General features: G+C 41.3%; 1 protein-coding gene and 2 long non-coding RNA genes across 3 annotated transcripts; 2 read left to right on the forward strand and 1 right to left on the reverse strand.

Annotated features, from left to right (window-relative positions):
* On the forward strand, positions 1-1943 carry LOC310727899 (uncharacterized protein). The gene is made up of 2 exons (XM_083544866.1): positions 1-323; positions 543-1943. Exons 1-2 carry the CDS (start codon positions 300-302, stop codon positions 1443-1445), a joined length of 927 nt encoding a protein of 308 aa, XP_083400992.1. The 5' UTR covers positions 1-299; the 3' UTR covers positions 1446-1943.
* LOC310727949 lies at positions 14-26313 on the forward strand. Its single transcript, XR_014534123.1, has 4 exons — positions 14-144; positions 22305-22448; positions 22689-23913; positions 25769-26313. It is a non-coding gene; the product is annotated as an uncharacterized lncRNA (long non-coding RNA).
* On the reverse strand, positions 16558-17375 carry LOC310728199. The gene is made up of 3 exons (XR_014534208.1): positions 17202-17375; positions 16845-17025; positions 16558-16747 (listed from the first exon to the last, which is right to left on the reverse strand). It is a non-coding gene; the product is annotated as an uncharacterized lncRNA (long non-coding RNA).
* Positions 26314-26373: the final 60 nt, after the last annotated feature.

Raw genomic sequence — 26373 nt, forward strand, 5'->3', positions numbered from 1 at the left:
ATTCATGGCAGCGATGTTGAAAATACAAAACTGGGTGTTGCTCCAACTACAATAGTTACTATCAGCACCATCTCTGGATTTGAATAGAATTCTAAAAGGCAGATAATCCCACATTCTTGCATCGAGATGTCACAATTCTGTAAGGTTCTATTTACAAGAACATTTCTGAGGTAGGAGGATACCGAGCACATCCATATAAAAGTGGTGTTAATCGAATTCCAGTCATCAGAACATACCTGCTCAGCTCAGTTATTTAATTTCAGCTATTTTGCTTGGTTGTTTGATCCACACTCTGAAAAATGTCTCCAGAGCAGCCTGAAGAGGTAAGGAGAAACTAGAATACTTGTTTGGGGGGAAAATAAATATTTAATGTGCTATTAGCTCTAAATAGTGTTTCATATTACACTTTACACTTAAAAAAAATTTTTTTAAGTCTTTGCTAAAAACCCAGTTCATGGGAAATATGTGAAAACTAGTCTTAAAAAAACTGATTATTGTTTATTGAACTACTGATTATTCACATGTGAAGATCTTCCTTGTAGGATTTTCAAGAAACACAAAATGCATGGGGAACCCCGGAGCTCTTCCTTGCAAGACGGCATGTGAGTTTACAGAGTCTGAAAGAAAAAATTATAAAGAATAGATACTTAGGAAAGAATATCACACCCTACCCAAGTCCAGTCGAGTTCTGGGTTTCAAATGTCACCCATGTTACTGACAAGTGTGGATATGAGAGGATAATAAAGTCAGAGGCTTTTAAGCCTGGAAAAGAAGAGTTCTCCTGGTGGAGCTTAAAAATCAATGAAAATGAAATACACGAAGCAGAAAAACGCTACATGGAAAGAAATGATGTGCTCGAACCATTTCTGAAGAAGTTCACCACATCACCTGCATTCAAACCAGAATCCCGCTTCGGTAATTATCGCTTCACATTTCCCCTCACTGATCTGATGAAATGGTACAAAGAACAGAACTGTGGAGGAAAAGAGCCGGTCATCAGAGTGCACAAGACTGTCATCTACAAACAGAAGATTATGTACACCGTGCTGATACACAGTCCTGAGGATGACAAGCGTTTTGAAGAATACCCGCTTCTTGAAAATAGTGAGTGGGTTAACTACCAGGATGGAAAGATTGTGTGGAAAGCACAAGCTATTTGTGAAACCCACTCGTACCAGTTTATATCAGGAACAGCAATAAAGATAAATACTGAATATCCTGAGTATTATGTCTGGGATCAGGTTTGTTTGGTCTTTCACTTGCCACATCCCAAAACCCTGAAAATCTCAAGAGGCGACCTTGAAAAATCCTTCAGTCCCTGTGAACGTATGACAAACAAGAAGGACAACCAGACTCATGAAGATTACCTGGAAGCGGAAAAGAAAATGGAGGAATTGAAAGTGTCAAAAAAGCAGGAGAAAAAAAACCCAAAAGAAAGAAAATGAAAGATATATATGATAATTCAAAGTAAAAAGATTTGGGAAGCATATTCATGAGTATAAAGTTTTATTTCCCTACATGAGATTTAATATTTATATCTAACTTTTAACAGTTTGGGGGAAAAAAAAGCATCATTTCTATAATCATATTAGTTAAATTCTTTTACAGTGTGTTATCATGTGATTTCTGATGATTTTCTTTTATTATTTTATTTTATTGGTCAGCAAGTAACAGTAAAATATACATTTTTGTTAATCATTAATTTTTTTGATATGGTTACACCCTAATGACTCATTCTTTAAATTGTTTGTATTCATTTCTTATCTGGTTTTACTTTTTTGTCTCGATAGTCATATCAATTCTTACCCCTATTGTGTTTTATATAATCAAGCATGTCTCAAGACTTGTTGTTTTATACCAAATTCTGATGTCTAATCATTTTGGAAATATGATTTGGTTGTGGTATATATTATTTGTTCTCTAAATAAACTTTGGAAAGACAATCTTTGCTATCTGACTCATTTTATTTTCAATACATTCAAGTGTGCAACAGAGCAAAGGTGCCTTTACTACTGTATGTTTGATGGTGTATAGAATTAAAAAAAAAGAATCAGATTAAGAAATTGAACACTAAATCTCTGATTTTATTCTTTAGTCAAAAATAATTTAGTTTGGCCAATCCTTCTGTATCTACTGTATCTGCTTGGTTTTGGATGGTGGAAGGAAACCGGACACCTTGGACACACTTGAGTGTGTGTGTGTTATTCACTCACCAGTTACAATGTTATAATGTCATAATGCAGCTATCAAAGCTATAAGCAATTCAACCATATGATTGTAATATCGTGCAGCTCTTCCTGTCCTATACATGGAAAGCAGTGTAGTTGTGGAGTTTTAGGTGAGATTGGGTCAGGAGATGCTGTGAGACAATTTCTGTTGTAAAAAGCGCTATAGAAATAAACTTGACTTGACTTAATATCAGTGACCTCTAATGAGAGACATGAATCTACTCCTTATTTTCCAAGAGTTTTTCCAAATTCTGCCAAAACTGTCTTACTGACAGTATATTTGGTATATGATGCAGATGAGAGTCAATCAGTTTGCTTTTCAGTTCACCCTTGTTCATGTTCAGACTGAAAGTCTGATCACAGAGGGAGGCACTGCCTCAAGTGTCTTCAGTTTAATCAATCCAATGTGAAATGGTAAATTAAAAATTAAACTGTTAATAGGACAATTTCTTTTTTTTTTAGCTAACATATATGACCTGATGGCCAAATCAACAGTTACCACATACAGTACTTACATACCCACCAAGTTTGGGCATCTCTGAGTTTGAGCCATATTTCTCTATAGACTTCACATAGCATATCATTCTAACTAGTCTTTTAAAATATGATGAAATATGAACAATGGTAACATTAATCTGTTTATTTATTTATTTTAATTAGCAATGGAAGACTGTGACAGTATTTCAGAGGTGTACAGAAAAATTTTCATCCCTTACAAACTGTTACAAACTGTTGTATAGAACAAAGTGAATGAAAACACTTTATTTGGCTAATTTAGATCAAATATCCAAAAGCTAAATAAAGGTAAGACTGCAAACACATGACGCTATTTCCTATATACCTTTCTCCACATGGTGACATTAATGTTACAGAGCTAGCCGGAATGCTAATATGTATGATGGCTGTTGTTTGTTATCATGCCTAAACTAAAATGAAATCTTGGAGAGGTTTAGGAGAGCTCTTCGATGCTCTGTAGTGTCTTACTGATATCAATCGGGGGAAAAAACATGCAGCACAAAATATGGTGTGTACATTTTCAGTTTAATTTAGGAAACAGGCAGGTATATAGGCTCATTAGACAATTATGCTTGGTAATGCACCAAATTACAATTACAACTACCTGCATGTCTTCCCTCACCACATCCATAAACCTTCTCTTTGGCCTTCCTCTTTTCCTTCTTCCTGGTGGCTCCATCCTTAGCATTCTCCTACCGATATACCACATGTTCCTGCGCTGTCCCTCTAATAAACTCAAAAGGAGAAAATTCTGACGAGTAGTAAAATAGAAGAAATATGGCAGCAGGTGCTCTGGACTGATGAGTCAAAATACTTGGCTGTAGCAGGAGACAATTTGCTGAAAAGCTGGAGAGCAGTACAATAATGAGTGTCTGCGTGCAACAGTGAAGCATGGTGGAGGTTTCTTGTAAGTCTGGTGATGTATTTCTAAAAATGGGGTTGGATAATTGGCCCCAATTTTTTTCTGCAGCAGGACAATGACCCCAAACATATTGCCATGTTTTTCAGGTCAAGGACCCCATAGGCAATAGATACATGGGGCAGGGACCCCCTGATACAAAATGTGTCAAACATAGGCACTGATATTAATAGAACCAATCGTATTACGCCAGGTACATTATGTTAAGCCAATTAGAACTATGTTGTTGATGTACATGCACCATTGTCTGTATATTTACATATATTTTTATATCTCACAAAAAAGATCTATGCATCATAACAAACATATAATTTGCAATTAAGTTGTTCACAGTTGTCTTTTATTTTAATAGATTTGCAGTTTTATATTATCAGCTGGACAATTACACATTTACAACAACTTCAGCTTTAATTTTAATAGAATTTAACAATTAATTTTAATGTCAGGTGATCAATTATACATTTACACAAACATCAGCTTTAAGTTAAATGAAACGTCACATGCAAATTTTACTGTCAGGTGGACAATTATATTTATCAGACCTTTAAGTTTGAGATGTCTTTAATGAGAAGACCGACCCTGGTGAATTACACAAAGACCGTCTAGGAGAAAGCTAACGAAGCTAACAACGTTGTGGCAAAAGGCAAATTGCTCATCATGGCTCATCATGGTTGCCAGTTGAGGAAAGTCTTTCTGGCAGGAGATCCAGAACTGGGCTAGAGGGCTTGTCTCGTAAATCTTTCTGTATGTAATGTAAGTGACAGTTTCAATAGACATTTTCAATGAATTGATCACAAATCAGTGAAAAACTTAACAATTTAATTAAATTAAATTGGATTGAAGGGTAAACATCCCCACCTAGCGGCAAACACATAGTTTAATTTAAACAAAAACACCACATTCGACGCCAAACACATATCAACAGTTCCACAAATAGTTAATTGCAGAATAAATCAGCAATAAAGCAGTTAGTTATGTGGTTTTAATCAATAAAACATTTAATTCTCCAGCTGCTGCGACTTACCCACAGCATAGTCTCATTATTAGTGATGGCCGGTTCGTGAACGAATCGTTCATTTGAACCGGTTCTTTTTTTACCGGTTCACCAAATCGGACTGAATCGTTCAAAACAGTTCGCGTCTCAAATCAGCACTAATCAACAAAATTACTCAAGTTTCTTACTTTTGAATGTCTATCTGACTAAAAATAAATCAATATCCATGAGAATGGGGTTCTTCTCTAGTTTCTCCAACAGTAAAACTTTCTTTTCGGCTTCTCCCGTTAGGGGTCGCCACAGCGGATCCTCCGCACGTTTTGATTTGGCACATGTTTTACGCTGGATGCCCTTCCTAACGCAACCCTCCCCAATTTATCCGGGCTTGGGACCGGCACTAAGAGTGGCTGGGGATGGTTCCCTGACCGGGAATCGAACCCGGGTCGCAGCGGTCGGAGCGCTGCATCTTAACCACTAGACCACCAGGGGACCTAGTTTCTCCAACAGTACACACATTAAACTGAAATATGCTGCTGAACAAGTGATCATCACTGAGCATGCGCATACCTGCCGATTCCGAGCAGCACACATACTGCTGTTCTCGAGTCACCAGTACTGTATTCGTTGGTATCAGTAATTCGGACACGTCCGACATACTACTAATACCAACGAATTGTTGATACTGAGCATGCGCGACCTACCGAGCAGTACGCGTGCTGTCTGACATTAATACACACACACACACACACACACACACTGTTAGTGTTAAAACTGTTTTCACACTATCTCACACACATTCCTTTGTCCGTTCAGTGTCTATAGGATATTTACGATGTTAGTCTGTAAGGTAAACAGAGAGTCTTATCTGGGTTCACAGGAAACACTTTAGGTCAGCTTTCTCCCCAATATGTGTGTGCGTGTTCGTGTGTGTGTGCGCGTGGACTGTATCATCCTGTGTATAAATACGTGTCTGCCACCTGCAATGAACTGAAGAGAGGAAACATTACTACATTCTGTGTGCTGTGTATTTCTTCTTCCCTGATATCAGAAAGGCACTACGGAGCATCACAGGTTGTATGGAAAATCTCTCCATGAATTAAGTTTCGTTTTGGGCATGATAAAAATCTAACAGTTTTGGTGTCAGAAGCGAGATACTTTCCGACAATATCCAGAGGGAGATCACGCATCAAGGAGAATTTAATGTATTCCCTTGTTTGCTGGGATTGTCCTGTTTGCCAGCTAATAGGGCTCCATGTGTGTTCGTGTCTTGGTTATGCATTAATTGTTTAATTAATGATAATTTCCTTTGGTGGGATGATTTCGTCGCGACATGGTTTTCCTCACCTTAGATGTAAGATGCAAGATTAGAAGACGTTTTTTACGGTCTGTCTAATATAGGCGATATTGTCTGAAGTATCCAAAAGAATCCACGATAATTTTTATATGCCCGAAAAAAAATAGATAAATGAAAAATTAATTGTTTTAAGAAAAAAACAAAAAGGTGAGAAAAGAGAAAAGGAACTAAAGAGAAACGGACATTTTGAAAAGATTGTAAAATTTTCCAAAAGACTTCAATCTTGTTTTGGCTTTAAAGTCTATTTTTTCTCCTAATTTACAAAATTTGTGATCCAATTGGAGAGACTGGATTTCCTTTTTGTTTGAAGACTGTGATCTCCCTGGTGCCTGCGCAGCTGTATTGTCTGAGTGTTATGTGTTTTGTGTATTGTCTGTGTATTAAGTGTTGTGTGTCTGTTCTTTGTTCTGTGTAAAGATGATGGGTCATAACATTTCTCGCTTACTGCCGGAAGAAAATCCCAAAGATTTTAATTGTGCTGGTTTTTGGACTAATCCTCATTTAGATCATTTGGCATTATGGAGTGAAATTGTGTCACATCTAGATACTTTTTCCTAGAGATTTACATGCTGCTAGAGGTTTCTGCTATGCTTCAGGTTAAGTTTACCCTTTATGCTCTGCACTGCAACAGGAAGTGGTGCATTCCAGCCTCAGCACTAAACTCAAGGAGGAGGTCCTAGGAAAAAGGGGAAGTTCATCTATTAGGGAATAGATAGAGTTCCAATTTCATGTCCTGTAACTCACCTTTTGCCTGTGATGACACCGACTGGTACAAATTTATATCATAGCTTTACAATAATTCCAAACTCGCCTTTAAACATTTTAGGAAGAGATATGATGCACAAAATGGGAATGGAAATTCTGTTTTTTTAAACCAATGTCTCACTGTCTTTCCTTCTGTCCTCATGCTCTCAACTGAGCCACAGCCACATCTGGAAGATTTCTTTCAGGGTAGTACAGAAGTCTTGCCTGATGAACCAAGTTTAGGTGAAGTTAACCCTAAATTATGGGCCTCTCACAAAGACGAGGCAGGTTTAATCCAGGTAAAACCGTATCATCCACTCATGAAAACACACCATCCGATTTTTGTTAAACAATATCCATTGTCGAAAAAGAAGAATGTTGGCATTGCTCCAGTTATTGACAATTTATTGTCACAAGGTGATTTGATCGAGACACATTCACCGTATAACACAATCCTGTCTTAAAGGCAGATTGAAAAATGCTGGAGGCTAACACAAGCTTTACGTGAGATTAATAAATTAGTTATTCTGTTAGCTCCTTTGGTGCCCGATGTAGCTACCATTGTTAACTCTATACCAGCGACTCACAGATTTTTTACTGTGATTGATCTTTGTTCTGCTTTTTTCAGTGTCCCTTTGGCCTCAGAGACGCAGCCGCTTTTCGCTTTTACCTATAGGAAACGTCAATTCACCTGAACACGTCTTCCTCAGGGCTTTGTTGACACGCCAGCCGTATTCTCCGCTGCAGTGCACAGAACTTTGGCTGATATACACCTGCCGGAAACAACCTGCATTCTTCAATACGCAGATGACATCCTTGTCACAGGGCCGAGTACAGCTCGTGACTAGGTTTTCAAGACCTCTGACTGTGAAACAGATACAGAGCTTCTTGGGACTGATGAACTACTGCCGAGCATGGATCCCTGACTGCGCACAGCATGATAAAGTTTGCGTAGTGCTATTGATCACAAAGCTCCTCCATCACATCTCATTCTGTGGTCTCATGAAATGACTGACAGTTTTGCTGCCCTCAAGAAGGCTATACAGTCTGCTCCAGCTATAGGTCTTCCGAGTTATGCTAAGCCTTTTCACCTTTATGTGCACGAACATGGTGGTACGGCTGCGGGGATCCTAGCCCAGGAACACGGTGACAGATATCGCCCTGTTGCGGTTTTTTCAAAATTTTTTGACAAAATGGCACAAGGGTTGCCTTCGTGCTTGCGTGCAGTGGCTGCTGCGGCTCTGATGGTCCGGGATGCTGAGAAAACGGTGCTGTCACATCCTTTCATACTGTACACCTCAAATCAGGTAACAGCTAATTTATACGACCTCAACAAACAACATATGACAGCACAACGTAGATCTGGTTATGAAACTACACTCTTGGTAACGGAAAACTTAACTATTAAGCCTTCTTCTCAGCCGCATTCAGCTGTATTAGCTCTGCGTGATCTGCTAGACGATGTTGACTTAGATGGTTTTGATGGCACACATGACAAATTGAACGTGAGACCTCTTGTAGGCCCGATCTTTTAGATACGGCCCTGGAAGAGGGGGATTGTTTATAAGTAGATGTTCATGTTTAGAACCTTCTAGTGTGTATTTATGTGTATATATGCGGTTGTACCATACACATCAGCACAAGCTGCAGAATTGGTCGCACTTACAAGAGCATGTCAGTTGTCTGAAGGTAAAGTAGTGACTATATACACTGATTCTAAGTATGCTTATGGTGTTGTGCATGATTTTGCCGAAACATGGAAGCAAAGAGACTTTAAAACAGCTGATGGAAAGCCCATAGCACATTTTAATCTCATAGGTGACTTATTAAAAGCTGTTCAACTCCCTGCCAAAGTGGCCATAGATTTTACACATATGCCACCTGTAGGAAATTTGACATACCTGTTGGTTATAGTTGACAGATTCAGTAAGTGGCCAGAAGCATTTGCATGTGCGACAGAGAATGTTAAAACTGTTATCAAAATATTAACAAAAGAGATGATCTCTAGGTTTGGTATTCCTAGCGTGATTGAAAGTGTTAACGGCACACCTTTTGCTTCGAAGGTAAGACAACTTTTGGCAAAAAGTTTAGCAATTGATGGTTATTTTAATATTTCCTATCACCCACAGTCAGCTGGAGTGGTAGAGAGAACAAACAGAACCATTAAGCGTATTACTAAAGCCTGCATTGAAACAGGCCAAAAATTGGACTGTTGTTCTCCCGGTAGTACTCACAGAAATGAAAATAACCCTATCTTTAACAAAACTAACCCTATCTCTAACAAAACTAATCCTTTGAAAGTTTTATGTTCTAACCTTTCATGACCCCATGGCTCAGGAGACGCACTGGCATTTCTTTTTTCAGGTAACCTGGAAGTGATGGTGGACGACTACGTTTCTGCCATGGTTGAGAAATTGAATTCTATCAGTGCTGATGTTTCACTAACTCTTCCTCTGCCCACAGATAAGCCAACACACCCTTTTGTGCCTAATCAGCAGGTCCTGATAAGAAGTTTGAAGCCCATCAAGGTCGGTGAACCGAAGTATCTGGGTCCAGCGACTGTCCTAGCCGTAACCAGAACTGGAGTTCTGACCTAAGAAGCCAGCCTAAGTGAGTTTTCAGGGCTGAAACAGTTGAGAGCCCACGGAAAGATCTTTTCTTTTTAGTAGAAAGGGGGCCACCTCCAGGGTGAAGATCAAACTCACTTGACTGTTTAGTTTAGCTTACCCTGATACCTGCTCTAGGTCTAAATTCTATAACTATATGTGCATAGATGTAACTAGACTCCAAACTTTTTAATTCTCTTTGAATACATTATTCAGAGAAGAAACTGTTATGTATACCTTATATCACTGATTATAGACATACTGAACAAACAATGAGAAACAATGGTCTCATGATGTCTTGGAGAACGTGAAACAACTGCTGAACAAAGTTTTTGGAAAAGATTAAGAATTTGTTTACGAGTGTTGAACACTATTTTGTTTTAGGAATGATTCTTGTATGTTGTTGGAATTGTACTATGTATGTTGATGACGATGGTAAGACAGGCCATAAAGACCTTGATTTGAGTGGGGATGATGAAGGATTATTTGCATGTAGGGAAAGAATGAAATGGAATCTGTATGTTTTTGTTTGTCTTTATCTTTTCATTCACAGTTTATGTCACAGGTTCTGTTCCCAGGATGAACATCCTATGTTTTGGTGTGTGATGCTAAATCATAAATGATTTAAAGTGGCCATTGTTAGTGTTAAAACTGTTTTCACACTATCTCACACACATTCCTTTGTCCGTTCAGTGTCTATAGGATATTTACGATGTTAGTCTGTAAGGTAAACAGAGAGTCTTATCTGGGTTCACAGGAAACACTTTAGGTCAGCTTTCTCCCCAATATGTGTGTGCGTGTTCGTGTGTGTGTGCGCGTGGACTGTATCATCCTGTGTATAAATACGTGTCTGCCACCTGCAATAAACTGAAGAGAGGAAACATTACTACATTCTGTGTGCCGTGTATTTCTTCTTCCCTGATATCAGAAAGGCACTACGGAGCATCACAGGTTGTATGGAAAATCTCTCCATGAATTAAGTTTCGTTTTGGGCATGATAAAAATCTAACACACACACACACACACACACACACACACACTGTAAAGGCTGGTGCTGCACTGCTAATATATGAGCACAGGTGAACTGAGGACTTAAATGAAAATTAAGTTTATTTACTAACAACTTAAAACATCAACGTTTTGCACATCAGTGCCTGTATTGGGTGATTTAGTGCAAAATGATGATTTCTAAGATGATGATGATGATTTAATTTAAACAGATAAGCTATATGCCCTCATGCAATAGACATGACTTTATTTAAATGTGTTTAGTGTGTATGTTCATCCGCCGAGATGATATTTGGCTATGCATGACGTCATGACGTAAGGACGTAAAGGAACTGGTGAACCGTTTTTTTTAACCGGTTCTTTGAAACGAACTGTCCGAAAGAACTGATTCACAAAAAAGAATTGGACTTCCCATCACTACTTATTATCTCTGCTGTGGGCGGTCCCTATTTCAAGTGCTAAATGCCATCACGCAACAGGCAGATGGCGCTGTCCCCATTTATGCATTAATTAATTAATTAGTTTATAAATGAATTAATTAATGCATAAATGGGAACAGCGCCATCTGTCTGTTGCGTGATTTTACACACCGTTACATCAGCATACTTTAACAAATATCTTAAATCTGCATTTATGAAACACACGATTTTCTTTATGCATTTAATTCAATTATTCATAAATGAATTCTTTCTTTCCATCCTTCATTCACTCATTCAGGAGCTCTAGCAGTCTGCCACAAGCAGGTGTGTAAAACCAAAATCAGAAACAGACTTGGAAATGTAGAACAATCCATTTTTTTGTTTTAAATGTTCAAAACGAACACCAATTTTTTTAAAAAGCAAAAATATGTAATACAAAAACTTAGGTTCCAACAAATCCAACATATTGACGTAGTAAAAATCAGTTTAGTTCAAAAAGGGAAACTCAGAAACCAAAAAATTCTTCACTATTTACAATAATACATTTTCATTTGAAAACGCATATTTTTCCCTCTGTTTTGGCTTTCTATCCACACAAAGACAGGGTTTTTTAGTCAACGAGAACGAAGCTTAGTAACTAAGTCATAATTATGAGATAAGGATTTTATAATTATGAGGTACTAAGTCATAATTATGAGATCCTGTGAATTTTTTTTCTTTGTAAATGCAGTGCGCTTCCGTACTTTAGACTGTTAATTGTTAACAATTGTTAATCTTTGATTTTATTCATTATGTTAACATTGTGTATGAATATGTGTGTGTGTGTGTGTGTGTGTGTGTGTGTGTGTGTGTGTGTGTGTGTGTGTGTGTGATGCCTAACGCTCTCTGTATTATATCCTGAAAAATATTTGGGTGTCATGTCAACAGGAACAGACTTACAGCAGGATTTTTGATTTATTAGATGTATATTACACTAAACAACAGTATTAAATGGAATGTATGTTTTACATATGTGGTTAAAATTAGTAGGTTACATTCATGAGACACTTGCGGACACTTTAAAATAATCAGATTGAAATAATCAGACTGGTGTGTTAGACATTATCAACCACATATCAGTATGGTCCAGAGGTGGGAAGTAACGGAGTACAAATACTTCGTTACTGTACTTAAGTAGATTTTTCTGGTATCAGTATTTTACTCCACTATTTATTTTTCACTTTTTACTTTTTACTTTTACTCATTACATTTTTACACAAATATCTGTACTTTTTACTTCTTACATTTTTAAAACAGGCTCGTTACTTTTAATCCATTGATTTGGTGAAATATAAAATTTTTATTTTCACTGCGCGCCGATTTCAGCCGAACAACCGATTTCCTGTTACTGCGCGTCTTTTTCAATCCGCTGGTGTATAAAGTCCTGACCCTCACTCTTTACGAAGATAAGAATCAGCAGGCAGAAGGCAGTAAGAAGTTTAGGGTTAATGTGGATGAGACAGAGGGAGTCAGTGATGTAAACATGACTGAGAACAGACACATTCATCATCATTATCTTTTCTCTGCTTGTGTTCTATATGTGGATCTTCAGCCTGAATACATTCATTAGGTAACAACATTTTTTATTTGTTTTGTATAAATATATATACATTTGGCTGTCAAAATTTTAATTATTTTAAACGGCACTAAATGTTATTAACGTGCCATCAATTCAGCGCGCATTTCTGTTTTTTACCATTTTTATTAAAAATAAAAAGTAAATACATAAATAAATAACTAAATATAAAAGAGTCGAAATTAAAACCTCCAGCAAAACATACACTTATCCACGACGTCCTTTCTTTACTTAGATATAAAATAAATAAATAAACTCCACCGAAAAATATTTTTAATCAGTAAACTTTTATTTTATTTCTGCGCCAAGTCTCAAATCAAACACCAAATCCGCCATGTTTTACACAATTAAACCTCTGGGGGGCGTTTTGTGGGTTTTTCCCTCATAATGGTGACACAAACTTAAATTATTGTCTTTATTGATCGTACAGATAAAAACAATACATCATTCAAATCTGTAAAATGTCTATGATTATATATATATATATATATATGTATATATATATATATATATATATATATATATATATATATATATATATATATATATATATATATATATATATATATATATAAAATCTTCTTGACTTGACTTGAAGAGGTGCACTTTCTCCGGTATCACCTCATTAACTGTCCGTGTGGAAACATAGCAAAGGCTCTTAATGATGTCCACACATCTCTGCACTGTTATAGCCTTTATATTTAATCACTGTACATATGCGTACATATATATCACATGCTGTACATATGATTCATATTTATCTGTACTATTTGCACGATTGCTACTTTTTGCACTTCTGGTAGATGCCAAACTGCATTTCGTTGATGTGTACCTGTACAATGCAATGACAATAAAGTTCTATCTATCTATCTATCTATCTATCTATCTATCTATCTATCTATCTATCTATCTATCTATCTATCTATCTATCTATCTATCTATCTATCTATCAAATATTAATATGATGTGAGGTTCAGGTAACAGCTAAAACAGGTAGAAGTAATAACTACTTTTTACTTAAGTACATGTCAGAGCCAAGACTTCTTTACTTTCACTTAAGTAAAAAGGTATAATCAGTACTTCAACTTTTACCCGAGTATTTTAAAACATGAATATCTGTACTTCTACTTAAGTAAAGGATGTGTGCACTTTTGCCACCTCTGGTATGGTCATTATTTTTAATGGCTTTGTGGAGAACAACAAAGTCATTGCGTGTGAAATAGAGGGAAGTAGTCAAGTCAAGTCAAGTCAAGTTTATTTGTATAGCGCTTTTCACAACAGACATTGTCTCAAAGCAGCTTTACAGAAAACAACAGTGAAGGTGAATGGTCTGCGTTTGTCCCTGATGAGCAAGCCGTGGCGACAGTGGCAAGGAAAAACTCCCTTAGATGATATGAGGAAGAAACCTTGAGAGGAACCAGACTCAAAGGGGAACCCATCCTCATATGGGTGACATCAAGAGTTTGGTCATAAATCTTTCAACAATACAGAACAATTTGTGATCATCATAGATCCAGCATCAGCTTCTCCATGCCAGGGCCTTTAAACACTCGGCATCTACTTCTCCATGATCATCCATAGGTCCATAATCTTCACGAGGTGGGACGTGACTGGAGCTGGCCAAACCTCAGGATGCCTCGGGATGGGGAGAGAAAGAGAAGCAGTGGAGAGGAATTAGCGTAGCTGCTGTTCATGATATTAACAGCACATTGATAATGTGCATGTAATCATATATTCTGGAGCACAAGGTTGTGATGTGATGTGTGTGATGTGTGTTATGTGTAGGCTTTGCTAAAAAGATATGTTTTTAATCTACACTTAAACTGGGAGAGTGTATCTGAACCCCGAACACTGTCAGGAAGACTATTCCAGAGTTTAGGAGCTAAATGTGAAAATGCTCTACCGCCTTTAGTGGACTTTGCTATTCTAGGAACTACTAGAAGCCCAGAGTTTTGAGATCTCAGGGAGCGTGACGGATTGTAGCGTGTTAAAAGACTGGATAGATACATGGGAGCCAAACCATTTAGTGCTTTATAAGTGAGTAGCAGTAGTTTGTAGTCTATTCGAAACTTAATAGGAAGCCAATGTAGGGACGATAAGATTGGGGTTATATGATCGTATTTTCTTGACCTAGTAAGAACTCTTGCTGCGGCATTCTAAACTAACTGAAGCTTGTCTATTAATGATGCAGGACATCCACCTAGTAATGCATTACAGTAGTCTATTCTAGAGGTCATAAACGCATGGACGAGCTTCTCTGCATCAGATATAGATAACATATTTCTTAGCTTAGAAATATTTCTAAGGTGAAAGAAGGCTGTTTTTGTAACTTGATTGATGTGATTTTTGAAAGATAAGTTGCTGTCTAAAATAACTCCCAGGTCTTTTACCGTTGAACTAGTAGTTACAGAACAACCGTCTAAAAGCAGGCTGAGATGCTGGAGCTTCTGTGTACTATTTTTTGGGCCGATGAGCAAAATCTCCGTTTTATCAGAATTTAATAGCAGAAAGTTATGGGTCATCCAATCTCTTATTTTTTCAACACACTCAGTTATGCGAGCTAATTGAGCTGTATCGCCTGGTTTGGATGAAATATATAGCTGGGTATCATCAGCATAACAATGGAAGCTAATTCCATGCCTTCTAATAATATTTCCTAATGGAAGCATGTATATTGTAAAAAGCAGGGGTCCCAGAACTGACCCTTGTGGCACGCCATAATTTACTAGCATTATCCTGGATAGCTCTCCATTTAAATCTACGAAATGGTAACGATTGGACAGGTAGGATTTAAACCAGCTTAATGCCTGTCCCTGAATACCGATGTAATTCTGTAAGCGATCGAGGAGAAGATCATGATCTATAGTGTCGAACGCAGCACTAAGACCTAGTAAAACTAATAGGGAGATGTAGCCTTGGTCTGAAGCTAAAAACAGGTCGTTAGTGATTTTAACTAGAGCAGTTTCTGTGCTATGTTGGGGCCTAAAACCTGACTGAAACTCTTCAAAGATATTGTTCTCCTGCAAGTGGTTACATAACTGGGCAGCGACAATCTTTTCTAAAATCTTAGACATAAATGGGAGATTTGAAATTGGTCTGTAATTCGATAGCGTGCTTGGATCCAGATTAGGTTTTTTAATGAGGGGCTTAATAACTGCTAACTTGAGGGATTTAGGGACATGACCTAACGATAGTGAGGAGTTAATAATATTGAGAAGAGGCTCACCAGCTGTATATAACACTTCCTTCAGAAGTTTAGTGGGAATTGGATCTAACTGACATGTTGTTGATTTAGCTTTCATAATAGCATCATACAGCTCTTCCTGTCCTATACATGTAAAACAGTGTAGTTGTGGGGTTGTAATAAATACCTCCAATTTAGTTTTCCTCCATTTTCTCTCCAGATTACGTGTTGTTCTCTTGAGGGCATGCGTATGACTATTATACCAAGGTGCAGGTGCTTGTTCTCGAACCTTTTTTAACCGGATGAGGGCAACAGTGTCTAAAGTGCTAGTGAGGATAAGGTCTATGTTGTTCGCCATCTCATCAAGATGATCAGCAGTTATGGGTTTAATGTGAAACTGAGATAAATCAGGCAGGTTATTTATGAATCTGTCCTTAGTGGTTGGAATAATAGTCCTACCAAGTCGATACCATGGTGAAACACGGTTAATCTGCTCTACCGGTAGTGTGTACAGTAGGAGATAATGGTCTGTGATGTCATCACTCTGGAGTAAAATATCTATATCAGTGACGTCTGCTCCGTAGGATATTATTAAGTCTAGTGTATGGTTAAAACGGTGGGTTGGTCTGGTGACGTTTTGTTTAACCCCAAAAGAGTTTAATAAATAGACAAATGATAATCCTAGGGCATCGTTTGCATCATCTACATGAATATTAAAATCTCCTACAAGCAGCACTTTATCAAAACTGATCAAGAGGTCTGAGAGAAAACAAGCAAACTCATGAAGAAAATCAGCGTAGGGTCCTGGGGGTCTGTAGAGCGGTGACCAGAGCGAGTTTTCTATGCATCTCTGAAAGTGCAATTTTAAGAACGAGCACTTCAAATGATTTAAAGCTGAATCCTAATCTCTGACTAACATTAAGAGAAGCACTATAAATGGTTCCTACACCCCCCCCCACGACCAGTCTGACGAGGCTCATGCTTATAAACATATCCTGACGGTGTAGACTCGTTTAGACCCATATAATCACCTGGTTTAATCCAGGTCTCAGTGAGACAGAGTGCATCGAGATTATTATCTGTGATCATCTCATTTACAATCAGTGCTTTGGGTGCAAGTGATCTAATGTTTAAAAGACCGAACTTTAGAACTTTGTTGTCTTTGTTTATTTGGCATTTTTCAGTTTTAACTGCAATAAGATTATTTCTGGATCTTGTGTATGTAATTCTTGGTTTTACTACCCGAGGAATAGATACGGTTTCTATAAACTGGGCTGTGTGTGAACTTGTAACTATTTGGTCTGTAGTATGCGTGTTCTCATAGTTAAAGATTTCCTGATGTCTTACCAGTCAGATGGTGTGAAGTATCCTAGAGATGTTATCTGATAGCACTGCTGCTCCAACTCTGCTGGGGTGCAGGCCATCAGGGCGGAAGAACCTAGGACGCTTCCAGAAACAGTTCCAGTTATTAACAAAGAGAAGTTTATGTTCTCGACACCATGACTGTAACCATTCATTTAGAGCTAAAAGTCTACTAAACTTCTCAGCCCCTCGCTGGTAAGTGGGAAGAGGTCCTGACACAATGATCCTCGTTGTGGGTGATGTGCTGCGTACCGTCTCCACCAGGATCCTGAAGTCCCTCTTTAAGATCTCCGTTTGCCGCAGCCTGGTGTCGTTTGATCCGGCATGGAGAACAACCGCTCCGAAGTTCTCGTTCAGGATCGCGGGTACCTGCGCAGCGACATCCAGAACACGAGCACCAGGAAAACAGCGAGTGTGCACCTTACCTTTAGCTCGGGCCGACTTGTGTCCTTCCCCGTTCAAGGATTTACTACCGGTCGACAACCGTCTCCCCGAAGGACCGACAGGTTCCGGGGATGAGATCGAGGCGGACCTTCTCGACGGCTCGGATGACGAGGACGCCATTCCGTCCTCCGTGGCCCCTCAGGCTCCCCCCACCCCATCTCAATCGGTTTTGCTGGAGCTTTGTAAATGCGCTGCCGCGCGGCTCGGCATCGAATGGCCGGCTCTCCTGAATGCTTCGGATCAGGAGAGGGACGTATATGACGGCAAGCTTCTGGGACCTCCTTCCGGCCCGAGAAAGCAGCTGCTTCCTGTCCTCCCTGCATGTGCTAAACACATGAGATATTGCTGGGGAGATCCGTTCGACCTGAAACACGGTCTTGCTGGGTTGGAAGTTAAGGATATGGCGAGTCTCGGCATGGGCGATCCCCCGGTTATCGAGCCTTCCATCGCCAGACACCTCAACCCATCTCAGGGCGGGCTGCTCGCCCCACCCAAGCCCGTCCTCCCGGGTAAAATGGATCACTTCTCCACATCGATTCATCAGGCATCGTACAAAGCCTCAGCTCTCGCTATACGAGCTCTTAATGTCTCCTCGCTGTTGACCGCGTATCAGGCCGAACTCCTGATCGATTTGGGTCAACAACTGGAGAAAGGGTCACCATCGCCCGATCTCTGGAAGGAGGTCGTCTCGGTCAATGACCTTGTTCTCCGTAATGCCCGTCAGGCTGTCCAAGCGAGCGGGCGTTCTATGGCATTATCGGTGGTCGGAGAACGTGCACTGTGGCTCAATCTTTCCGTTCTCCCTGATAGTGAGAAACGTCGCATCGCAGGAGCGCCGATTGAACCCGGCCAAGCTCTTTTTGGCCCGGCTGTGGCCCTGATGCAACAACGATGCGATGATAAAAAGAAGGAGGACGAGACGTTCAAATTGTGTCTTCCTATGAAGCAGGCGCAGCATCAGACACCATCTGTGCGGCCATCTAACACTTCTGCTGCGGGACGCCATCCCCACTACACTGGCAGAAATTACAGACCTCGCGGGAAACCACCGGCTCAGCAGAGCGGGCCACCTCCCCCGCCTGCTAAGCCCTGGGGTAAGATGTCCTTCGCTGCAGCCGCGGCGAGGAAACCCCCCAACCCCGCCCCTTTGGGTCCTAAACGAAGACGGCCGACCTGATGCTCGGCCACAGGGGGTTTTCGTTCCGCGTTCATGGGCGACCAGCCCTCCGGACACTTGTTCTTCCCTCCAAGTTCGCCCGTCCAAAAGACAGAGGTTCTCCTTCAGCGAGGTCAGCCCCCTCTCGCCGGCGAGGGTCACTCTCTGTTCCGCACAGGCTTCACTGTTCCCCGTGTCGTCCAGAGTGCGTTTCCCCGTTCCAGTGGGGAAAGATGTGAGATTAAGTGCAGAAGCAGTGTCACCAAACACTCCCCTTCACTCTCCTCTCACAAATTTAATAAAGGCTACGGCCCCAGTTTTTCACAAAAAAACACAAAAAATACAAAAAATATCAATAACTCTGACGAATCCTATGAATTCGTCTCTGGGAGAGAATTTTTCCCCAGATCCCCGCATGTTGTCTCTAGTTTGGCCACTAGATGGCGCCATTGCACCATTAATGAGCGATCCGGCCGGATCGGCTCTCGGCATTTCGCCGGGCTGTGTGGGGACGCTCGGGAGTCACGTGACAGGCTGGCTGTCTGTCTCAGCCCCCGATTGGGTGATTCACACAGTCACGAGGGGTTACAGACTTCAGTTTGCCAAAACACCCCCGCGGTTCAACGGAGTGGTATGGTCCCATACGGACAAGAGCTCCGCTCACATTCTGAAAGACGAAATCTCATCTCTTCTCGAGAAGAGAGCGATTCGAGTTGTATCCCCGCATCTAAGCGATCAGGGTTTTTACTCTCGCTATTTCCTGGTCCCGAAAAAAGACGGTTCTCTCCGTCCTATTCTGGATCTCAGAGTGTTGAACAAACATTTAAGGAAATACAATTTCAGAATGTTATCACACGGCCCGCTCATACGTTCAATAAAGCAGAACGATTGGTTTCGATCGATCTGAGCGATGCTTTTTTCCACATAAGCATCTATCCTCCGCACATGAAATTCCTTCGTTTCGCCTACCAAGGCGTGTGTTACGAATTCACGGTCCTTCCGTTCGGGCTCGCACTGAGTCCGAGGACATTCTGTCTGTGTGTGGAGGCGGGACTTGCGCCTTTGAGATCAGCGGGTATCAGAATCCTCACATACATAGACGATTGTCTTATTATAGCCGATTCGAGAGAGAAAGTGATTCAAAACACTGCCCGTGTGCTCTCTCACATCGCTGCGCTCGGTTTCAGAGTCAATGTGAACAAGAGCAACTTCACTCCCGCTCAGGAGGTCATATTCCTGGGGCTGGAGCTGAATTCCGTTACAATGCGCATGCGCCTGTCACAAAAGCGCATCTCTTCATTCATGATCTCGCGCGGTTCAGGGAAGGAGCGTGCATACAGTATCGCACATGCCTCAGATTACAGGGTCTTATGGCTTCGGCTGTCCATGCGTTGCCTCTAGGTCTTCTGAGAATGAGGGCTTTTATGAAGTGGGTTTTGTCCCTGCATCTCAGCCCGTTGCGCGATCTTTGCCGCTATGTCACGGTGACGCGCGCGTGCATGGCCGCGCTGCGCCGCTGGAGAGCTGCGGAGTTTTACGCGCATGGGACCCCTCTCGGGGCGATCATGCTGCGGAAAGTGGTAACAACAGATGCCTCCTTAACGGGGTGGGGAGCCACACAGGAGGGCAGATCAGTGAACGGTGTATGGCCGAACTCACTTCATTCAGCCCATATAAATTATTTGGAGCTCCTCACTGTGTTAAAAGCTCTAAAGCATTTTTTGCCTCGCCTGCAGGGACATCATGTGCTGGTGCGCTGCGACAATACGACAGCTGTGGCACATATCAACCGTCAAGGCGGCATACGCTCCTCCAAGCTTCATGCTCTAGCTCACAGGTTGCTGGTTTGGAGCGCACGGCATTTTCTCACGTGCCGGGCATTTCGAACAGGGGCGCAGACCTTCTGTCGAGAGGAAACCCACTCTACGGAGAATGGCGGCTCCACCCTCAGATAGTGAGGTTGCTATGGGAGAGGTTCGGCCAGGCTACCGTCGATCTCTTTGCCTTGCGTGAAAACGCCCACTGTCCTATGTTCTTCTCGCTTCGGGACGAGGACACACCCTTCGGCGTAGACGCGCTGGGCCACGGGTGAGCCGCTCTACGCTTTCCCTCCTCTCTGCCTGATAACCCCGACCTTGGCCAGGGTCGCGGTGCAGGGTTTGTCTCTGATCCTCATAGCTCCCAGGTGACCCAAGGCACCTTGGCTTGCGGAGATAATTCCTCTTTTATATGCAGAGCCTTGGCCCCTCCCCTTACGCACAGACCTCCTGGCCCAAGCGAACGGGGAAATCTATCATCCTCACCCAGACAGGGTGGCTCTCTGGGCCTGGCCCGTGAGAGGGTGAATTTAAACACTTTGGGGCTTTCCCCACGTGTTATCGCCACGATTCAGAACGCCAGGGCCTCTTCCACACATTCTCTCTATGATTGCAAGTGGCGTGTGTTTGAGGAGTGGTGCGAGAAACACCAGCTCGTCTCATATCTGTGCTCAGTTTCTGACATTCTGTGTTTTTTGCAGGACCTTATCGATCGTGGCAGAACCTTTTCGACGATTAAGGTCTATTTAGCGGCTATCGCTGCGTGTCACGTCGGGTTCGGCGACACTACGGTGGGTCAGCACCCCCTTATCTGTAGATTCATGAAGGGCGCGCGCCGCTCCATCCCGATCACCAAAAGTGTAGTCCCAGATTGGGATCTATCCATGGTGCTGGGGGTGCTGGCCCGACAACCTTTTGAGCCCCTGGGGGATATCTCCCTCAGGCTTCTGTCCTTCAAGACGGCTCTGCTTCTGGCTTTGGCTTCCGCCAAACGTGTCAGTGATTTGCATGCGCTCTCGGTTCATTCCTCGTGCACCAAATTCTCGTTCAATGGAGATAAGGTTTTGCTTAGGCCTAACCCGGCCTTCTTGCCTAAATGCTTCCCAGCTTTCTCTGGTGAGGTGATTGAGCTCTCTGCCTTTCATCCTCCCCCTTTTTCCTCTGCGGAGGACCAGAGGCTGAATGCTTTGTGCCCTGTGCGTGCCCTACGGGTTTACATGGACAGGACAAACTCTTTTCGAAAGAGCGACCAGCTCTTCATCTCTTGGGCCCCGCCGAACAGGGGGAATCCCATCTCTAAGCAACGTCTCTCTCGCTGGCTGGTAGAGGCCATCTCCTTAGCGTATGAATCTAGGGGCATGCAGCCCCCAGGTGGCCTTAGAGCGCACTCCACTAGAGGCGTGGCTACTTCTTGGGCTCTGTTCAGGGGAGTTCCCTTGCAGGTCATTTGTGCCGCTGCGAGCTGGTCCTCTCCGCACACCTTTGTTAGGTACTACCGGCTCGATATTACCCGAACCCCGGTAGCTCATGCAGTCTAAAGTGTGGGCTCTTCGTAGCCACATGCTACTAGGCCTGCACTCCTTTCAACCCCATCTGCCCGGCCTAGTTATGTATGTCTCAAGCGCATAAGCCCCCTTTTTTTTCCTGACATTCACATGTCTATAAACATGTTCTCCTTCCACATGTCGTGGTTTTTAATTCATGGCTGGTTTTTTACCCCCAGCAGTATGTTAATTATTATGGTTTGTGACGTGCCGTGCACCACCCGTTTGGCCGTCCTCTGGCTTACAGGGCCTCGCTATGAGTGTATTGGGCAACCGGGGAGTTGTCTATATCTCCCATAGGTGGATCTCGAACACGAGATGATGAAAGAGAACAATAGGTTACTATGGTATGGGAGGAGACACAGCAGATGATACAAAGGGACGGTTGCTGTAGTTTCTATTTACAAGAACATCGTCTGAAAGGTATTGAAGGAGACATAGCATTGAATAATTAGGTTGATCAAAGCGTTAATTTCTGCTATTTTGCTTGGTTGTCTGATCCACGCTCTGAAAAATTAATCCACAGCAGTCTGAAAAGGTAAGGGGAAACAAAAATACTTGTTTGAATAGAAAAAATAGAAATAGAAAGAAACAAATGTAATTGGCTATTAGCGCTTTATAGTATTTTATGTAGTACTTACTTAGTACTTATACAGAACAATAAATTAGAAATCTTTGTTGAAAGTCCAGTTCATGAAAAATATGTGAAAAAACAGTCTAGAAATGTATTTGTTCATTACTGAATTGATTGCTAAGATGTAAAGCTCGTTCTTTGCAGCTTCAATATAAAAACAGATGGAATTTAAGAGGGTTCCCAGAGCACTACATTACAGGGCAACATGTGAGTTTACAGAGGCTGAAAGAAAACCCTTAGGAGCGTATGAGGAGATACATATCAAAGGAGATCCCACCCTACCCAAATCCAGTGGAATTCTGGGTTTCAGATGTTACCCATGTTACTGAGGAGTCTGGATTTGATGAGATTTTGAAGTCTGAGCAGATCAGGCCTCCTGAAAGTGAGTTCTCCTGGTGGGACTTGAAGATTAACAAAGAGGAGATAAGATCAGCAGAAAAACGCTATGTGGAAAGTCATTTCCCAATAGAACAACAAGTGCTGTATGAGCAGAATCCATTTCTGGAGAACTTCACCACATCACCTCTGTTCCAACCGGAGAAATCTCGCTATGGCAATTATCGCTTTACATTTCCCCTCACGGAGCTGATAAAATTGTACAAAGAACAGAACTGTGGAGGAAAAGAGCCAGTTCTTAGAATGTATGAGACCATCACCCACAAGCAGGAGATTGTGTACACCGTGCTGATACACAGTCCTGAAGATAACAAGAAGTTTAAAAAATACCCACTTCTTGAAGCTAGTGAGAGAGTTTGTTATAGGGATGGAGCGATAATCTGGAAAGCACAAGCCATTTGTAAAACTCACCAGTACCAGTTTTTTTCAGGAGAAGTACAACCGGTACAAGATCGTCCAGAGTTTTACGTCTGGGATCTGGTTAGTTTAGTCTTTCACTTGCCGAAACATTCTAAACCATGTAAAGCTCTGAAAATCCCCAGGAGATGCCTTATAGAAGCCCTCGAGGCCTGTGAGCTTGTCATCATTAAGAATTCAATGGATTCTAATAGCGTAAAGACAAGTAACGCAACAGCAAAAATGAAAGTGAGTGAATTGAAAAAAGAGTTGGAAGAGGATGAGAAAGAAGAGGAGAGCAAAGAGGATGAGAAAATAAAAATGGAGGAAGATGATAGTGATTGATGTGAAGGCAGTGGTTAGATGAAATAAAAGTTCAAGAATTCATGTGTGGAAACACTTTAAATTTTAATCATACTGTCATTTAATATAATAAGTAGCAGTAGAGTAATACATTTCTATAATATCAATCATAATAGTGAAATCTTTCTAATCATTTGTAATCTGAACAATTTAATTTGATGTAACATGACTTATGTAATGACTGTAATCTGATTTTTTTTTTTAATTATATTTTGTACTTTCTGATATCTGATGAAATAAAAAGATCATGAATGCTGTATGACTTTATTTTGTTTTTGTTTTTTATTCAACACACGGCCAGCATTCTTCATTAAAGAAGACTAAAACTAAGGATAAAACTAAAAAAAGACAAAACTAATAAATTAACTAATTGAAGCTTAATAAACTTTCTTTCGGCTTCTCCCATCAGGGGTCGCCACAGCGGATCATCCGCATGTTTGATTTGGCACATGTTTTTACGCTGGATGCCCTTCCTAACGCAACCCTCCCCATTTATCTGGGCTTGGGACCGGCACTGAGAGTGCACTGGCTTGTGCAACCCTAATGGCTGGGGTCGGTTCCCTGACCGGGGATCGAAACCCAGGCGCGGCGGTGAGAGCGCCGCATCCTAACCACTAGACCACCAGGGAACCTTAATTGAAGCTTAATGTTCCACATAAAATATTTACTGTCAGTTTCTATTTACAAAACATTATCTCACAGGTATGGAAGGAGACAGCACGATATAAAGGTAGCATTAATTTAAGTGTAAATCACATACAGAGTTTTTACTAAAAAATATTTCACTCCAACCCAACCTCAGCTAAGTTCTGGATTTTGGAAGTAGCCCTTTTTACTGGGAAAGTCTGGTTTAGAGGGGATACTGGAGTTGGAGATGTGCAGGCCTGGAGAGTTCTCATGGTGAGGCAATGAAAGAACAGCAGAAATAAAAACTTTCCAAACAAAGAACAAGAAGTCAATGAGTAGAAATAATTTCGCTACAATGCCTTGATTTTTTTTTTTTAAATCTCACAATGACAAGATCCAGTTCTCCAGAGTGTATGAGACCATCTTCTACAATAACAACATTTCTGATGTATGGGAGAAGACAGAGCGCATGCATATAAAAGTAGCATTCATCAAATACCAGTCTTCAGAATACAGTCAACCACCTATATTTCGCGGTTTGGAACTCGTGGCTCAGAAAATTTGCGGGTTCTCATTTGAAACCTAACCTAGCCCTTTCCTGTTTGCAGTGGTGATGGACAGGTTGACGGACGAGGTCAGACAGGAGTCTCTCTGGACTATGATGTTTGCAGATGATATTGTGATTTGTGATGAGAGTAGGGAGCAGGTTGAGAAGAGCCTGGATTGGTGGAGCTATGCGCTGGAGAGAAGGGGAATGAAAGTCAGTAGGAGTAAGACAGAGTACATGTGCGTAAATGAGAGGGAGGGCAATGGAGTGGTGCGGTTGCAGGGAGAAGAGGTGGAGAAGGTGGAGGAGTTCAGATACCTGGGGTCAACAGTGCAAAGTAATGGAGAGTGTGTTAGGGAAGTAAAGAAAAGTGTGCAGGCAGGGTGGAGTGGGTGGAGAAGAGTGACAGGAGTGATTTGTGATAGAAGAGTATCTGTGAGAGTAAAAGGGAAAGTTTATAGGACTGTGGTGAGACCTGAGATGTTGTATGGATTAGAGACAGTGGCATTGAGGTAAAGACATGAGGTGGAGCTGGAGGTAGCAGAGCTGAAGATGTTAAGGTTTTCGTTGGGAGTGACGAGAATGGACAAGTTTAGAAATTAGTTTATTAGAGGGACAGCCCATGTAGGATGTTTTGGTGGCAAGGTGAGGGAGGCGAGATTGAGATGGTTTGGACATGTGCAGAGGAGGGACATGAGTTATATTGGTAGAAGAATGCTGAGGATGGAGCCACCAGGAAGGAGGAAAAGAGGAAGGCCAAGGAGGAGGTTCATGGATGTGGTGAGGGAAGACATGCAGGTAGTTGGTGTAAAAGAGGCAGATGTAGAGGACAGGGTGGTTTGGAGACGGATGATCCGCTGTGGCGACCCCTAATGGGAGCAGCCGCAAGAAGAAGATACTCTGTGGCAATGTCAAAAAGACAGGAGGTGGAGCTGGAGGTAGCATAGTTAATTTTGTGAGATTTTGGGAGTGATGAGGATGGACAGAATTAGAAATTAGTTTATTAGAGGGACCACACAGGTAGGATTTTTTTAAGACAACGTGATACAGGCATGATTGAGATGGTCATGTGCCAGAGAGGGATATATTGGTAGGAGGATGCTGAAGATGGAGTATCCAGGATGGAGGAAAAGAGGCAGGCCAAGGAGAAGGTTTATGGATGTGGTAAGGGGAAGACATGCAGGTGGTTGGTTTAAAAGAGGTAGATATAGAGGACAGGGTGAAATGGTGACAGATGATCCACTGTGGCGACCCCTAACAGGAGCAGCCAAAAGAAGAAGTGTTCAAAAAGGATAATACCAAAATAACAGGAGAAAAAGATATATTTTGTTAATCATTAATCTTCCGATTGGGTAACAATTTAATGGCTCATTCTTTTGTCCATTGATTATATTCTTTTATTACCTGATTTTCATTTCTGTCTGGATGGTTGTGTCATTTTATCATATATATATATATATATATATATATATATATATATATATATATATATATATATAT

This window comes from Silurus aristotelis (genome assembly GCF_946808225.1).
Source record: "Silurus aristotelis genome assembly, chromosome: 6".
In the NCBI taxonomy this organism is placed as follows: domain Eukaryota; kingdom Metazoa; phylum Chordata; class Actinopteri; order Siluriformes; family Siluridae; genus Silurus; species Silurus aristotelis.

Coding starts and splice junctions, on each gene's coding strand:
- LOC310727899 (XM_083544866.1), top strand. CDS start 300: ATGTCTCCAGAGCAGCCTGAAGAG. Junction 324..542: donor CTCCAGAGCAGCCTGAAGAG/GTAAGGAGAAAC, acceptor TCTTCCTTGTAG/GATTTTCAAGAAACACAAAA.